The sequence below is a fragment of the Myxocyprinus asiaticus genome, chromosome 8, assembly GCF_019703515.2.
Source record: "Myxocyprinus asiaticus isolate MX2 ecotype Aquarium Trade chromosome 8, UBuf_Myxa_2, whole genome shotgun sequence".
Taxonomy (NCBI): Eukaryota; Metazoa; Chordata; class Actinopteri; order Cypriniformes; family Catostomidae; genus Myxocyprinus; species Myxocyprinus asiaticus.
Window position 1 is genome coordinate 18,570,588 of NC_059351.1, and position 19,040 is coordinate 18,589,627.

At 40.9% G+C, this 19,040-nt stretch overlaps 1 protein-coding gene across 2 annotated transcripts in view; it reads right to left on the reverse strand.

Annotated features, from left to right (window-relative positions):
* appa (amyloid beta (A4) precursor protein a) overlaps positions 1–19,040 on the reverse strand; it is a 64,808-nt gene that overhangs the window by 15,613 nt on the left and 30,155 nt on the right. Inside the window, exons 3-7 of one of the 2 annotated variants that reach the window (XM_051705350.1) lie at positions 17,975–18,104; positions 17,771–17,883; positions 14,876–15,066; positions 8,293–8,504; positions 313–480 (exon numbers count right to left, since the gene is read on the reverse strand). In XM_051705350.1, the coding sequence (XP_051561310.1) occupies positions 313–480; positions 8,293–8,504; positions 14,876–15,066; positions 17,771–17,883; positions 17,975–18,104 (814 nt within the window). The remainder of the gene's footprint in view (positions 1–312; positions 481–8,292; positions 8,505–14,875; positions 15,067–17,770; positions 17,884–17,974; positions 18,105–19,040) is intronic. The other variant, XM_051705352.1, reaches the window with a different exon arrangement.

Here is a 19,040-nt window from a genome sequence, read left to right on the forward strand (position 1 = left end):
AGAGAGAGTGTGAAAGTCAGAATCCCAGATCAACAAGAGAAGATCAGTTTGAAAGGATCCAATCTTAGAAAGAAAAACAGTTCACTCAAAAATTGTAATTCTGTTATAATTTCCTCACTCATGTTGTTCTAAACCTGTATGCCTTTTGTCTGTGGAACACAAAAGGTTTCTGCTAAACACCTGCTTTTGTGTTCCACAGAAGAAAGTCATCGAGGTTTGAAAACAACATGATGGTGAGTTAATGATTATTTCTGAGTAAACTATCCCTTTAAGAGAGGTTTGTCACACACAAGCCGTCTATTGATGACTTACACACACTACTGCAGACGGACAGACAGTACTCCTCTGACTCAAAGTTATTACGGTTTCCTCCACAGCCTCCGTATGTGAAGGGTGCACAACGGCCCTCCTCGCGCACAAAATACCAGCGAGGCAACATCGCCTGGCACGGACCCGTCTCAGCACTCGCAAAACACACCTCTGACATGACACACACACATGCAAACACACACATCTGCATGAGATGAGACAATCAACACAATAATTTGATGGGGCTGGGTGACATAAAATAAAATAATTTTACAGATAATATATATATATACAGGTGCATCTCAATAAATTAGAATGTCGTGGAAAAGTTCATTTATTTCTGTAATTCAACTCAAATTGTGAAACTCGTGTATTAAATAAATTCAGTGCACACAGACTGAAGTAGTTTAAGTCTTTGGTTCTTTTAACTGTGATGATTTTGGCTCACATTTAACAAAAACCCACCAATTCACTATCTCAACAAATTAGAATACATCATAAGACCAATAAAAAAAACATTTTTAGTGAATTGTTGGCCTTCTGGAAAGTATGTTCATTTACTGTATATGTACTCAATACTTGGTAGGGGCTCCTTTTGCTTTAATTACTGCCTCAATTCGGCGTGGCATGGAGGTGATCAGTTTGTGGCACTGCTGTGGTGGTATGGAAGCCCAGGTTTCTTTGACAGTGGCCTTCAGCTCATCTGCATTTTTTGGTCTCTTGTTTCTCATTTTCCTCTTGACAATACCCCATAGATTCTCTATGGGGTTCAGGTCTGGTGAGTTTGCTGGCCAGTCAAGCACACCAACACCATGATCATTTAACCGACTTTTGGTGCTTTTGGCAGTGTGGGCAGGTGCCAAATCCCGCTGGAAAATGAAATCAGCATCTTTAAAAAGCTGGTCAGCAGAAGGAAGCATGAAGTGCTCCAAAATGTCTTGGTAAACGGGTGCAGTGACTTTGGTTTTCAAAAAACACAATGGACCAACACCAGTAGATGACATTGCACCCCAAATCATCACAGACTGTGGAAACTTAACACTGGACTTCAAGCAACTTGGGCTATGAGCTTTTCCACCCTTCCTCCAGACTCTAGGACCTTGGTTTCCAAATGAAATACAAAACTTGCTCTCATCTGAAAAGAGGACTTTGGACCACTGGGCAACAGTCCAGTTCTTCTTCTCCTTAGCCCAGGTAAGACGCCTCTGACGTTGTCTGTGGTTCAGGAGTGGCTCAACAAGAGGAATAAGACAACTGTAGCCAAATTCCTTGACATGTCTGTGTGTGGTGGCTCTTGATGCCTTGACCCCAGCCTCAGTCCATTCCTTGTGAAGTTCACCCAAATTCTTGAATCGATTTTGCTTGACAATCCTCATAAGGCTGCGGTTCTCTCGGTTGGTTGTGCATCTTTTTCTTCCACACTTTTTCCTTCCACTCAACTTTCTGTTAACATGCTTGGATACAGCACACTGTGAACAGCCAGCTTCTTTGGCAATGAATGTTTGTGGCTTACCCTCCTTGTGAAGGGTGTCAATGATTGTCTTCTGGAAAACTGTCAGATCAGCAGTCTTCCCCATGATTGTGTAGCCTAGTGAACCAAACTGAGAGACCATTTTGAAGGCTCAGGAAACATTTGCAGGTGTTTTGAGTTGATTAGCTGATTGGCATGTCACCATATTCTAATTTGTTGAGATAGTGAATTGGTGGGTTTTTGTTAAATGTGAGCCAAAATCAACACAATTAAAAGAACCAAAGACTTAAACTACTTCAGTCTGTGTGCATTGAATTTATTTAATACACGAGTTTCACAATTTGAGTTGAATTACTGAATAAATTAACTTTTCCATGACATTCTAATTTATTGAGATGCACCTGTATATGTATATATATATATATATATATATATATATATATATATATATATATATATAGGTGTTCTATGGTTTCTATATACAGTTTAAACAGAAGTTTACATACACCTTAGCCAAATACATTTAAACAATTCCTGACATTTAATCATAGATTTCCCTGTCATTAGGTCAGTTAGGATCACTACTTTATATTAAGAATGTGAAATCAGAATAATAGCAGAAAGAATGATTTATTTCAGCTTTTATTTCTTTCATCACATTCCCAGTTGGGTCAGAAGTTTATATACAATTAGTTAGTATTTGGTAGCATTGCCTTTAAATTGTTTAACTTGGGTCAAATGTTTTGGGTAGCCTTCCACAAGCTTCTCACAATAACAAACAGGAAGTCCTGTATGTGTCTGTTTGTAGGCAAGTTCACAGTAGTTTAATTAGCTTCTTATTCAAATTCTGGTAAAATGCACCTCCGGTGCCGTTCTAAATGCATATTATAAGTGAACCGAACTATTGAGCATCTACATCTGAGATGCTGTTCTTGAGCAGAGCTCAAATATTGTGCACCGCTGTGAAGGCTAAAAATAGCCACGAGTGCATCACCAGCCTGTGCTTGAGTTTGTGTCAACAGAGCAGCACCAATCACTAACACGCTGGCGCTGCACATACTATATATTTACTTATTAAACACAGCCTTTTGTGATTCACAGAGCTATCGCACGTCTTTAAGTGGCTTTGAATAAAATGCACAAGTCATATGAACTGCTTTAATGGTGTTTTTATGGTTCTTTTATGTCATTTTTGGAGCTTGACAGTAACAAACATGACTAACACACAGTATCGGATTTGGATCGGGCTCGTTGGACCGATACCCGGTCCGTCTAAAAGCTTCAGTATCGGAGCCGATACCGATCCAGGTGTCGGATCGTTGCATCCCTACTGAGGACATGTGAAGCATTTATTTCTCCAACTACAGACTCTGATGTACTTATCTTCTTGTTTAGTTGTACATCTGGCCTTCCACATCTTTTGTCCTTTGTCTTTAAACACTGTAGTGTACACCTTTGTATGAAATATTCAGTTTTCTGGCAATTTCAAGCATTGTATTGCCTTCATTCCTCAAAACAATGATTGACTGACGAGTTTCTAGAGAAAGCCGTTTCTTTTTTGCCATTTTTGACCTAATATTGACCTTAAGACATGCCAGTCTATTGCATACTGTGGCAACTCAAAAACAAACACAAGACAAAGTTAAGCTTCATTTAATGAACCAGATAGCTTTCAGCTGTGTTTGAAAATCACTTGCCATTATAGCTAGTACCAAATTAGCAATTTAACATGATTCCTCAAGGATAAGGTGTTGGAGTGATGGCTGCTGGAAATGGGGCCTGTCTAGATTTGATCAAAAAAGACTTTTTTCAAATAGTGATGGTGCTGTCCTGACTATACATTGTGATCAGCTGAATGACACTTTGGTGAATTAAAGTACCAAATTCCTTCTGAAACAGCAAAATCTGTACATTATTCCAAACTTTTGGCGCCAGTGTGTGTGTGTGTGTGTATGTGTATATATATATATATATACACACACACACACACACACACACACACGGTCAAAAGTTTTGAAACACTCATTCTTTATTATTATTATTTTTTTTTTCTTCACATTTTACAATAATAGTAAAGTCATTAAAACTATGGAATAACAAATGGAACTATGGGAATTATGTTGTGACTAAACAAAAAACTGTGTTATATTGTAGCATCTTCAAAGTAGTCACCCTTTGCCTAGAATTTGCAGACATGTACTCTTGACATTTTCACAACCAACTTCTTGAGGTATCACCCTGGGATGCTTTTTAAACAGTATTGAAGGAGTTCCTGTCTATATGCTGGGCACTTATTGGCTTCTTTTCTTTATTATTTGGTCCAAGTCATCATTTCAAAAACTTTGTTTTAAATTAAATTTTAGTTTTATAATGAAATAAATTAATATGGTGGCACAATTATATTTTTGTCTACAAAACTAATTTCAAATATTTAAGCGTATGCCCTCAGATCAAAAGATTTTTAAGATCATGAGGAAAATTTCAGTCAAGTGTTTCAAAACTTTTGACCGGTAGTGTGTATATATACACACACACACACACACACACACACACACACTGTATATACACTGATCAGCCACAACATTAAAACCACTGACCAAGTGAAGTGAATAGCATTTATTATCTCGCTTCAATGGCACCTGTCAAGGGGTGGGATATATTAGGCAGCAAGTGAATAGTCATTTCTTGAATTTCATGTGGTGTAAGCAGGAAAAATGGGCAAGCGTAAGGATCTGAGTGACTTTTACAAGGGCCAAATTGTGATGGCTAGACGACTGGGTCAGAGCATCTCCAAAATGGCAGGTCTTGTGGGGTGTTCTCGGTATGCAGTGGTTAGTACCTACCAAAGGTGGTCCAAGGAAGGACAACCAGTGAACTGGCGACAGGGTCATGGGTGCCCAAGGCTCACTGATGCACGTGGGGAGTGAAGGCTAGCCCGTCTGGTCTGATCCCAGAGAAAAGCTAAAATAGCACAAATTTCTGAAAAACTTAATGCTGCCGTGACAGAAAGGTGTCAGGATACACAATGCATCGCAGCTTTCTGCGTATGGGTCTGCGTAGCCGCAGACCGGTCAGAGAGCCCATGCTGACCCCTGTTCACCACCGAAAGCGCCTACAATGGGCACGTGAGTGTCAGACCTGGACCATGGAGCAATTGAAGAAGTTGGCATGGTCTGATGAATCACATTTTCTTTTAGATCATGTGGACGGCCGGGTGTGTGTGCATCATTTACCTGAGGAAGAGATGGCAGCAGGATGCACCATGGGAAGAAGGCAGGCTGGCAGAGGCAGTGTGATGCTCTGGGCAATGTTCTGCTGGGAAACCTTGGGTCCTGGCATTCATGTGGATGTTACTTTGACACGTACCACCTATCTAAAGATTGTTGCACACCACGTACACCCCTTCATGCCAACAGTATTCCCTGATGGCAGTGGCCTCTTTCAGAGGATAATGTGCCCTGCCACACTGCACAAATTGCTCAGGAATGGTTTAAGGAACATGACAAAGAGTTCAAGGTGTTGACTTGGCCTCCAAATTCCCCAGATCTCAATCTGATTGAGCATCTATGGGATGTACTGGACCAACAAGTCTGATCCATGGAGGCCCCACCTCGTAACTTACAGGACTTAAAGGATCTGCTGCTAACGTCTTGGTGCCAGATACCACAGGACACCTTCAGAAGTCTTGTTGAGTCCATGCCTCGATGGGTCACAGCTATTTTGGTGGCATGAGGGGGACCTACATGATATTAGGCAGGTGGTTTTAATGTTGTGGCTGATTGGTGTATATATACAGTGCTGTGAAAAAGTATTTGCCCACATCCTGATTTCTTCCTGATTCTTGATTTATTTAATTTTTTATATCTCATACTAAATTGTCTCATAAATTAAAACAAAATCTAACATAAAACAAAGGCAATCTGAGTAAACAAAAAAATAAAGTTTTTAAATGATAATACAATTTGAAAACAAAAAATGAAGCAAAAAAGTTATCCAATACAAACTGGAAAAAGTATTTGCCCCCTTAGTTACTAAATCCCCAAATCTACGAAGCTGCATTCATAAAGGGGTTCAGCTGGACTAAGCACACCAAGGCCTGTTCAATCAATTCAACACCTAAATATAACTTTTTCAGCAGCATGAAACTGGCTAAAATGTCTCACCCAGTCGCACACAATGCCAAGGTCGAAAGAAATTCCAGAAATGATGAGGAAAAAGGTGATTGAAATATATCAGTCTGGGAAGGGTTACAATGCTATTTCAAGGCTCTGGGGCTCCAAATAAACACAGTGAGAGCCATTATCTCCAAATGGAGAAAACTTGGCATAGTAGAGAACCTTCCCAGAAGTGGCCGACCTTCCAAAATTCCACCAAGAGCACAGCGACGACTCATCCAGGAAGTCACAAAAAAGCCAAGGACAACATCCAAGGAACTCCAGGCCTCTCTCGCATCAATAAAGGTCACTGTTCATGACTCCACTATCAGAAAGACACTGGCCAAAATTGGCATCCATGGAAGAGTGGCGAGGCGAACACCATTGCTAACCCAGAAGAACATTAAGGCTCATCTGAATTTTGCCAAAGCATACCTTGATGATCCTCAAAAGCTTTTGGGAGAATGTTCTGTGGACTGATGAGTCAAAAGTGAAACTATTCTGAAAACATGGGTCCCGTTACATCTGGCGTAAATCAAACACAGAATTCCACGAAAAGAACATAATACCTATGGTCAAGCATGGAGATGGTGTGGGGATGCTTTGCTACTTCAGGGCCAGGGAGACTTGCAATAATTGAGGGAAACATGAATTCTGTTCTCTACCAGAAAATCCTAAAGGAGAACATCCGGTCATCAGTCCGTGAGTTGAAGCTCAAGAACAACAGGATTATGCAGCAAGACAATGATCCAAAGCATAGGAGCTATGCTATTCTGAGATGCAGGTTGGCACTGTTTTGGTGGCATGAGAGGGACCTACACAATATTAGGCAGGTGGTTTTAATGTTGTGGGTGATCGGTGTATATATATATTTATGTATTTGCTTTGAAATGACTATAGAGCTATTAGCAATTTCAAGCCACGGGTTCGTTCAAGAATTTCCTACAGGTTTTTATAATTGCAGTTTTAAATTTGGGAGTAATATAAGGACCAAAAGTGGATAATAATAACCAAAAGTTCTTAATAATAAATTATAATAATAAATTATAACCAAAGTGGAGCGTCTCACTTTGGTTGTGTCAGGTCATAAACATGTCGTTTTTAGGTCGCTGTGTCAGGTTAATAAATGTAGTTTAAAATTTAGAAAAACACGTCTTGAGATCCTTGCGTTCGGCTTTGCAGTCCATCAAGTCATGTTTGAATGCAAAAACGTTTTCTCATCTTGTGCTGTCTACTGTGGCTAAGTGTGGTTTGTTCACTGTATAAGATGCATGTTGCCTAAACAGCTGGAGTTTCACTTACTGCCCCCTGGAGAAAACAGGTGGTACTTCAAGCTTGAATTTCTCCAATAAACATTCCTTTTTACAGTCTGGGCGGGGACATGATTAATTGCGTAAATTTATTTAACATGTTATTTTTTTATATAATTAATCACACAGAATTGACATGTTAAATCAACAGTCCTAATTTTAATATATGAAAAAAACGTTGCAGAAAGACTTAAGAGAACATTTTTGAGTGATAAGACAAATCATTGCGAGTTTTAAATCGATTCGGTTTGAACTGGTTCAGGGAACTGAATAAAACTTACCAACTTGAACACAGTTTAGCTTCAGAAGTTTAGACATTATTTAAACATATTTTTTGGGGGGTTTTTCCCCCCTTTTTCACCCAATTTGGAATGCCCAATTCCCAGTGCGCTTTTTAAGTCCTCGTGGTCGCGTAGTGATTCGCCTCAATCTGGGTGGCAGAGGATGAATCCCAGTTGCCTCCGCGTCTGAGACCTTCAACCCGTGCATCTTATTACGTGGCTTGTTGAGCGCGTTGCCATGGAGACAGCGCGTGTGGAGGCTTCACGCCATCCACCACGACATCCGTGCTCAACTCACCACATGCCCCACCGAGAACGAACCACATTATAGCGACCACGAGGAGGTTACCCCATGTGAAACTACCCTCCCTAGCAACCGGGCCAATTTGGTTGCTTAGGAGACCTGGCTGGAGTCACTCAGCACACCCTGGGATTCTAACTAGCGAACTCCAGGGGTGGTAACCAGTGTCTTTTACCACTGAGCTACCCAGGTCCCCGTTATTTAAACATCTTAATGCTCTCATACTTGCCAGTTGGGAGACAAGGAAGTATCGTGAAATTTATCTAATGAAACTTTGACTATAGGAAACTTAATGGCTAAATAAAAAGCACCGCAAAATCAATGTGGTGTTCACAATGCTGCTCAAATTCGTCAGCAAAATCAGAGCAATTATATTGTGAATATTCAATATATCGTCCATCCATGTCGCTGGATGTGATATGAGAACAGAAAATGATACAATGACACAAACACATAGCTCGCTCACCTTTGACGACTTCCTCCACGGACTCGGTGGTGGTGGTGGTTGTCATGGCAACACTGGTGCTCTGCCTGTTGTCGCTGCGCTCATCGATGACCTCGTCATTTTCCTCATCTCCATCTCCATCTTGATCTGTATCCAGCGGCTCCTCGTCTTCCTCATCAGCATCTGCGTCATCCTGAACTACAGCAGCTGCTGTTTCAGTGTTTCGGACCATACTGAAAAGAATAAAGGAGAACATTTCACTCTTTTAATATATTGAATACATTCATGACACTGTGTTCACTTTAAAGTTAAATTGAAATCTAAAAACCTTAATGTTTTAAACTGTAGTGTGATATATTGTTGTCACATGACCTCATCACATTGTTTGTGAGTAGCAAAGATAACACATTGAAATATTAATGTTTAATTTGACCATTTGTAGCTTCAATTTTCTGATCCCTTTTAAAAATATTCTGGAAAACTTCTGGTAAACAATGGGGCAGATTTGCCACAAAATAATTGCACGTGTGCCGCAGATGAAGAGTTTTCGCAAGGCATGTGATACATAATCTGTTATTAAAAATGCATAGATTGACACAGATAAACAAGTGATATTTCAGGCGATATTTTTTTCCAAATATGCACCAAATAAAACACCCAAAAAAATCTAAGGGGCTGTCCAGATCTGTGCTAAAAAAAATTTAAAAATAGTGCAACGGCAACGCATATAACTTTAGGTTACTCATGTAACCCCGGTTCTCTGATTACAGGAGTGAGGTATCTCACTATTGGTAACGCCTCGGGCGTGGCCAATCCTGGAAGCACCAATAACACCCAGTCTGTCAATTGACAGACCAATCACAGCAGTGATGAGGGAGTCCCACCTCCCTTTATAAACCACTGTCATAGGTGCCGACTTCATTCTCTGCAACTGCAAGGAGGGAAGTGTGGTAAGATACCTCACTCCTGTTATCAGAGAACCAGGGTTACGTGAGTAACCTAAAGTTCTCTTTCTAATATTCGTTTGGTATCTCACTATGGGATATAGCCAACTCCTGTATTGCAGATATGCGAAGCAGACCGTCAACCGACCTGTAGTGTCCAATGTACACTCACACAATCAATTTGCAAAGAATGGAAGGGGGGGAGGGGGATAAAAAAATTAAAACACACTTGTGCTTCACTGTGTTATTGTTTATTTGTGTGTTTGTTTGTTTTTTTTTTGTTTTTTTACATGCGTCGGCAGATTGACTACCCACACCAAGGACTGAATGAGCCAATGATGGCTCTGTAACATCCAGTCTATAAAATCGGACAAAAGTGTGAGGCGATGCCCAACTCGCAGCTGCACAAATGTCCTGGACTGAAATGCCTTTAAACAGCGCCCACGAGGAAGCTGTGCCTCTGGTAGAATGAGCTCTCAAGCCCTCCAGAGGTCACAGCCCCAGACTATTATAACTTATTATAATATCCTCTACTACCCAATGATACAGGCGCTGTCGTGATATGGGTCTGCCCTTACAAGAATCAGCCACAGAAAACAAAAAGCTGATTACTCTTCCTCATTGCCTTTGTTCTTTCCACATATAAATGAAGAGTACGAACTGGACACAAACAGTGAAGCCGCTCATCCTCTGGCAAGGAAAAAGGCAGCGGGTGAAAAATGTACAAATCCACTGGCTTACAGCTGAGCGCAAGGCTGGATTCGTTTTAAGAGACACTCTAGATAAAGCCACCGCAAAGTGCATAAAAGGGTGATGAACTGACAAAGCATGTATTTCACTGACCTGCTTTGCAGTTGTTAAGGCCAATAATAAAGCCTCCTTTCAACTGGCTCAAAGGGAGGCTGAAAAAGCACATTCAGAACCATGGACAGATCCCATGACGGAACCAGTGGTTTTGACACCCTGTTCAAATATCTTTCACCCCTCATAAACCTGCAAACAAGCGGGTGTTGACCCATTGTATTCGAGTCAAGTCCCACATGACAAGCTGATATGGCAGCGAGATAAACTTTGACACTAGAAAAGGCCCTGCCTTTATCTAAAAGTTCCTGCAGAAAACACAAAACATCTGCCACTGAACAAAAAATGGAACAACGTGCCTGTGTGCACACCACTGCTCAAACACAGCCCATTTCCAATCATACGCAGAGCGCATTGAAACAGCTCTCGCGCTCTGAATCGTTTGGGGTAAACCGTGACACTAAAATTTAGCCTCTCACGGGCCAGGCCCAAAGAGCAACTCGGTCCGGGGCGGGGTGAAATATTTCCCCCTGTGCTTGCAACAGGAGATCCCTGCGCAGCGGGAGCTGCCAAGACTGGGCGCACAAAAGTTTAATTATCTCCGCCAACCACAGCTTCCCCGGCCAGTTCGGGGCGATCAGTATGACTGAGTGACCATATTCTCTTAATCTTTTTAGAGTCGGAATGATCAGACTCAGTGGAGTAAACATGCAAAGTAGCGCGTTTGGCCAAGGATGCGCTGGAGCATGCACACCCATAGGAGCACCGTCTCTTTCCAGAGAGAACAAAGGGCAATGAGTGTTTTTGTGTAATGCAAAGAGATCTACGGCAGCTTGCCCATATCTTTCCCACAGCTGACTCACAACCTGAGGATGAAGTCTTCATTCTCCGTAAAGAGGATTCCCCCTGGACAGGAGATCCACCCCCATATTCATCGCTCCTGGAACGTGCGTCACCCGTAATGAAAGCGTGCACCGCTCCACACAATTAGCTTTTGTGCAAAGCTGTGAAGCCGCTGTGAACGCGTACCCCCTTGTCTGTTTATGTATGAACAACACTCTCATTAAATCGTTTGTGTATGAAGCGTGTAACACAAAACTTGGTTGGTTTGATTCCCCTTCCAAGTTCTCTTGGCCGGAGGGGTGGAAAACAAACTCACTTCTTGAGGGAGGAGTGGAACAGAGACTCCGCGAGTGCTGTTCTCCCACTCCATAACACTGGTTAGGTCGCCCGTCTCTTCTTGTTCCCCTGAGGGTTATACGGATGATGTTTGGCTGCCACCGCCATGAAAGAAACCTTGCTTCTCAGCTGGGGCTGTTTTGGCTGTGCCCCGCCCTGCCCTGACTGCTGGGGCGGTGGGGGAAGCCTGGTCTGGGTTCTAAAACCAGATTGCCCACCTCTAAAATGGGTTGTGAACCCGGAACGTGACAGCTGCTGGGGGCGAGCAGTGGATATTTTGGGAAAGGCAGGTCTCGAACGCTTTTCCTTAAATCACACTGCTGCGGCATTGCGGACACCGTAGCCCCAAAAAGGGCTTTCAGATCCACTGGGGCATCGAGGAAATCTGCCTTCTCCCTCTCAGACAGGCCAGACAGACCGAGCCAAATAGCCTTTTTGCTGACAATGGCGAGACCCATGCTGCGGCCGCAGCTCTGGACAGCTCCTCTTGACGTACATAGGTTGAGATCCGCAAGAACGCAGATCTCTTCCCGCAACGCCGAATCCAGCACCCCTGCATCAATTTGTAGACCCATCTCCTCCATCAACTTGGTCTGATATGCTGTGAGGAGCAAGGTGGCGTTAACAACCCTTACAGCTAGGACTGAAGATCGGTTTATCTTTTGATAAATGGAGGTTGACAATCTCTCCGTCTGTCCCGGCAATAAAGCGGGAACATACGAAAAGAACGCCCGACGATCAGGTTGAAGGTGATTCGCCACCGATGCCTTGATTGGAGGGGGGCTGAACATCCCCAGATCCTTCATTTCGTGCACATCCAGCCAAGAAAAACCTTTTACAGGCACTCTGTGCGAAAAAGGCTTGTCCCAAAACTGACGGATTTCTGCAACACACGCTGGGACGGCTGGAATAAATTGCTTTACCGGGGCAGCACGAGACGGCAGCCATTTGCCATCATACAAATCCCTCTGAGTACCCTGGCCAGTCTGCTGTGACGGCCAGTCGATGGAGAGCTTGGCTGCCACCCCCCTACACATCTCAATAAGGTCCAGCTCTCCTTGGACAGGAGAGGGGGACGCGTCCATCGCGCTACCTGGTAGGGGTGTAAATCGGACGTTTCATCATGATACGATCTTATATTGATTCTCTTGGCCTGCGATCCGATATTTGCAGATACTTCAAAGTCTGCCGTGATACGATTTCGATTTGATTCAATTCAGGGCCCTGTGATCGATATTCCGATATTATGTGGCTATTTTACACAATCAATTAAAATTTTTTTGCCCTCAAATGTAACCAAAATATAATCTGAATATTTTATTGATCTCTCTGAAAAGTGTAATTGGGACATCCACAACAAAATAAGGTACTTCAGATGCTGAAAAAAATTATACAGATAATATAAAATGTATAATGTCACACACAAGTGATCATCAATCATTTGATTACAGCTTATTTTTCCATGACTTGTTTCCAACTATCCATGTTATCTGCAGTTTTCTTTTCTACAACTTCCACAGTTGTAATACAAATTCTGTTACAGTTAACTGGGATTAATGTTAGTAAGGGTGTTGATGTGTAAAGTCTTATAACTGATTCTATTGCTGGGCAGCAGGTCTTTCTCTTTCCCTCATCAGTGCTGTTCAGAATGTCGGCGTTGTCAAGACATTTCACATGATGGTTGAACTGCTCCATGTACTGTAGATTTAAATAGCAAATTCTCATGTAAAATTCAAATGGGTCGCATGCGCAACGATATCGTTGGAAGCACCAATTAATCACAAATGTGGGCCACTCTGCGTTTGTCACGAGAGCTCACATTTTAAGGAGTGCCCGGTTGATGTGCTCGTACTAATCCTGTCACAGGTCTGGAGCTTGTGTTTTGTGGGAAGCCCGGTTAACATGCTCGCACTGATCCTGTCATTGGAGCTTGGGTTTTGCGGGAAGCCCGGTTGACGTGCTCGCACTGATCCTGTCACTGGAGCATGTGTTTCGCGGGAAACCTGACTGACGCGCGTGGATAGCAGAGCACAATTTGGCTTCACAGACCCTGCGCACATCCTTGTCCCACATGAAAAGCGTATTTAGCGCTCATAAAGTGAAATTAATGTAATAAGATTGTTTCATCGCAACGGAAATGCGTACGGACGTGGTTGACATGAGAGTATTAAAATAAAGGTGCATCTTAAAAAAAAATTCTATATCGATATTTACACATTGTATCGATAACATTGGATCGCTGGTTATTGGATCGATGTATTGATCCAGAAATGATGGATTGTTACACCCCTACTACCTGGCTGGGGAAAAGGAAGACCGGGGAGAATGGCATTGTCTTCATCTTCCTTGCCATTGTCCTCCAAAATATGATCATCAGCTTCATCCTCCTCCTTTCTCCACTGGCAGCGGAGAAAAATATCCTCATTATTCAACGGCGTGACCCAAACCCTCCTTTCCGTACGAAACAGGAACAAAGCAGGCAAAATTTGGGATTAGTGAGTGTGGCCTGTGTATGCCTGACCTCCCGACAGGCGATACATAGTGGCTGGGAAACCTTCAGTGAGATCATAGATCCACAATACTTACCCTTCGCTCTGCTGCTCAGTGAGCTTGCAGTTGCTATGACAGAACCCGAACTCAAGAACACAGAAGCAGTTCACCACAACGTGCCAATTGATTCTGTATTAATCCTCTTGCTGTAGAGGCAGAAGCTATAAAAGCTTGAAAATCTGCAGAAAAATGCAAACTCGCCTCGGCGCTCTGGTTCGCACCACCAAGAGAAAACAATATAAATACAGCAGAAAATATATTCACTTTGACAGTGAATATACACGCAAAAAGAACAGCGCATTCTGCGATGTACCTGAATGGCTCGCCTGATGAACTGTTAAACGATCACTTCTTACGAGTCCTGCTGAGGATAGCTTCCAACGATCTTAACGAGAACGAAGTAGGCACCTATGACAGTGGTTTATATAGGGAGGTGGGACTCCCTCATCACTGCTGTGATTGGTCCGTCAACTGACAGACTGGGTGTTATTGGTGCTTCCAGGATTGGCCACGCCCGAGGTGTTACCCCTAGTGAGATACAGAACGAATGTTAGAAAGAGAACAACTTTCAAAAGTTGACGTCTATTTTACTAGACATGCCGTCTAAAAAAACACAGCTCTCCAGTGAGTGACACTGAAAAAAACAGCTGGATTTGGTGCAACAGTCAAAGACGTCTGATCGCTGATGAGCTTCTGTTGATGAATTACTGCTCATATGTTATATGACAATGTTTACTTTATAGCATTTCTGTTGTAATACAATGTAGATGATTGTAAGAGTGCATATTTTGTTTCCATGGACATTTCAAAGTAAGAGTCCCAGGTGTATTTTGGGCTTGTTTATGATTAAAAGTACCACCTTACGCACTAAATCTTCTAAAAATAAACTGCATCTGGGATTTTATTGATTTTGGACTCTTGAAGCACCAGTGTCTGTGTCCACCGCAGTATGGAAAGACTAAGAAAATGTATTAACACTCAAATCTGATGATTAATCGGTTATCAGCTTTTTCCACCACCATGGTTAATCGGCATTGGCTAAATTCACTATCGGTTGACCTCTACATCAATTTGCCACAAGACCGGACATTTTTTGTATGTGAGTGTGTGTGAGGCATGTGCACACACACCTGTTCTCTGTGTAGTCGGCTTCTGCTCCCCCCCACCACACATCTGAATCATCTTCCTCTGCGGCCGCACTGTCTGACTCTTTCTCTGTTTCTGCAGGGCAGCACACAAACTCAACGCCACGGAAACGGTCGATACCGCATGGCAACAGCATCCCGTAGTCATGGAGATTCATGCTCCGGTCACCGCAAGACTGTAATGAGAGAGATGGAGTATGTGATTGAATGGGTCACAATCAATTCTGAGCAAATTCATTTGTATTTACAAACATCACAAACATCAATATCAAACCTGAAATCGCAAAACATCTCTCATAGTAAGTCAATATAATGATCCAATGTGCAAACCCCATTCAGACAGCTTACACCAGAAGAAACAGATTAACATATGTAGAGGGCACTACTGTATTAACGGGTCCTAAATGTAATAAAGGCCCTGAATGTATTAACTTGTGATTCTAAGTGTAATGACAGCCATAAATGTAATAACATTTGGTGCTAATGTAATAAAGGCCCTAAATGTACTAACTTGTGCTTCTAAGTGTAATAACAGCCCTAAATGTAATAACAATTTGGTCCCAAATGTAATAAAGGCCCTAAATATAATACCTTATGGTTCTAAGTATAAAAACCGCCCTAAATGTAATAACTTGTGGTTCCAATTGTAATAATAGCCCTAAATGTAATAACTTGTGGTTGTAAATGTTATAACATTCATAAATGTAATAACTTGTGGTTCTACATGTAATAACAGCCCTAAATATAATAACATTTGGTGCTAAATGTAATAAATGCCCTTAATGTAATAATTATTGGTCCTAAATGTTATAAAGGTCCTAATATAATGCCTTATGGCTCCAAGTGTAATAACAGTCTTAAATGTCATAACTTGTGGTTCTAAATGTAACAACAGCCATAAATGTAATAATTACTGGTCCTAAATATAATACCTTGTGGGTCTAAGTGTAATAACAGCCCTAAATATAATAACATTTGGTGCTAAATGTAATAAATGCCCTTAATGTAATAATTATTGGTCCTGAATGTTATTAATGCCCTAAATATAATACCTTATGGTTCTAAGTGTAATAACAGCACTAAATGTCATAACTTGTGGTTCTAAATGGAATAACAGCCCTAAATGTAATAACATTTTGTTCTAAATGTAATAACAGCCCTAAATGTAATAAAGGCCCTAAATATAATACATTGTGGTTCTAAGTGTAATAACAGCCATAAATGTAATAACATTTGGTGCTAAATGTAATAACAGCCCTAAATGTAATAATTATTGGTCCTAAATGTAATAAAGGCCCTAAATATAATACCTTGTGGTTCTAAGTGTAATAACAGCCCTAAATGTAATACAAATGTTGTCCTAAATTAAATAAAGGCCCTAAATGTAATAACTTGTGGTTCTGAGTGTAATAACAGCCATAAATGTAATAACATTTGGTGCTAAATGTAATAACAGCCCTAAATGTAATAATTATTGGTCCTAAATGTAATAAAGGCCTTAAATATAATACCTTGTGGGTCTAAGTGTAACAACAGCCCTAAATGTTATAACTTGTGGTTCTAAATTTAATAACAGCCCTAAATGTAATAACTTGTGGTTCTAAATGTAATAACAGCCCTATATATAATAACATTTGGAGCTAAATGTAATAAATGCCCTCAATGTAATAACTTTTCGTTCTAAGTGTAATAACAGCCCTAAATATACATTTCGCCATTTCTCTGACACTCGTTTGCAATTTTCTAATGAAAGCCTAAAGGATGGTGTAGTGTATATATATGTTTGAGTGGTTTTAAGCAGAATTTTGTTATCGGGTCACTTCGTAATAGTGATAGAAGGTACCCAGAAAGGATACACGTAGTGTTTTTCTTTCTTTTTAAAAAATCTTTTAAAAATCTCGACAAGAGAATGGTATGGATAAAACTCTTACAGCCCTCATTTACCACAAGGTAAATTAAAGCAAATAACTTAACATTAATTCATTCATGTATTCATTTACATCTAAGTACAGGTGATAGTAAATAAAGAGCTCACAGCATCAAAGTGAGTGTGTTATGAGATGTTATGAGCTCAGCGAAGGGGCAATTGTAATAATTCTTACGCTTCACACCAATGAACCATTTATCAGTTAAGAGTTTTAAAATGTTTATAGCTCCTACTCATTATTTGTTAATGAGTGATTACCATGTACATTAAATCAGTGTACTTGGTAAATACTTAAACTAGTTTAAGCTTGCATTTACTAGTATATCTAAAATACAGCAAACACCTATCTTGCACCTTACAGGAAGAAAACAAAAATCCTAAACATGCCGCAGACTTCTTAAAGTAGTTGCGATCACACTTGGAGCAGCACTGTTTTTTTGACACCAGTGGCAATATGACACACTCCCCCCTTTTATCTCACTTTAACAGCCTGTTATTCATGACTAAAATAAGTATGAATAATTATTTATTGAACATTTAGAACATCTGACTTAAAATGTCTCACTATTTGGCAAATACTGAATTCAAGTCGGCCTTATTATTCCACTTACATAATGACTTCCAATACATTTGGAAATAAATGATTAGTCATCAATAAACTTATTTATAACCCCTTAACAAAAATAACTTTTATGTAAAGTGCAACCATTATTACATTTAGCACCATTTATTAGATTTGTGCCTGCAACAACATATTAAAACATTAATATCTGTTGTGCTAGAAAAATCACACAAACAGAGGTGTGTGCCTTGACTCATTTGCATATTTAGAAATCAGTCCGTCTCAGCCCTGCGACCCATATGTTACAAGGAGACAGCATGACCACGTCATTTAAAAGCAGCAGTTTAATGTGCTTAACACACGGTGGCTTTATGAACAGCAGTTTACTGACCTCTTTGGCAACGGTGTGCCAGTGCAGGTGACTCTCGCACATGTCCATTCGCTCTTGATGCAGGAACTTACACTTATCAGGCACCAGAAGAGCGTCGCTCACAAACTCCCCGACTGACAGACAAACACAAAGCACATGTTCAACAGTCAGAAACGTGGTTAATGCAACAGAACGCTTAATAATTAAACACACATGCATGCGTACCCAGGCAGCGGTAGGGCACCACAATGTGCATGTGACTGCGGCACTGCTTGCGTCCTTTCTTGCACCAGTCCCAGATATTGACAGGCTGATTGGCCTCCACAACGTTGGTGATCTGCAGCTCTGGATACACCTAAACAACACAGGAAGAGATTCATTTTAAAGACTGGTTCCTTTTATATGATCTGTTTCATGACCATACAATCACCGTTTATCAAACCGTTTTATTTTTATCCTTCATTTCAGCAGTTTTCAAAGAGTGAGGTGCAGCCCGCATGTCAGAGGAGATGCAGAGAATAATGATAAATGATAATGATAAAAATATGAATATATTTTTTGTTTTGTTTTTCAAAGTGAATTGAAATTAATAATAACATCAACATCTGGCAAATGCTTCTCATTTTAGAAGGCCTATGGTCAAGTGTTACCATAGTTATTAATTTCAATGGGGAAATGAAAGAGAAATAGCCAACAGATCTGACGTTTTTGGAAAGAAAAATGTTTTTGGGTGTTGTCTGCACTGCAAACAAAGCAAAAAACAAACAAAAAACAAAAACAAAGAAAAAATACAAAACTTCAATAAAAATTGACTCAACTGAATATTATTACGTCCCAGGATGTATTTTTGCTTTATTTTGTATTACATATGTGGATTTATTGTCTGTGTGTTGTTCGCCACTGTTTTTGTGTATGTTGTTTTCCTCCTTTCCTGTTTTTCCTTCCACTCTCCTCTAATAGGTACTGATGACTGCCACCTGTTTCTCATTGCCATTTCGGAACACTTACCTGTTGTGATTGGCCAGTGGGAGGAGGGTGCCAGGTTAAAGGCCCAACAGACCTCATACTCAGGAAGAGACCAAGAGAGATTTGCTTCCAAAGGATTGTTTCTTTTCTCCTGCCCCAGAAGGTATTGTTGTGTGTTGCATGGTGTTGATGTGTGCCACCTGGATTGTTGTTTGCTGTGTGCTGTCAATGTTGCGCTGTGTGCCTCACTGACTTGTCACTTTATTTTGTCTACTTGAAATGACCCTTTTAAGTTATATGTTATGTGGGAACATTTGTAGGGAGG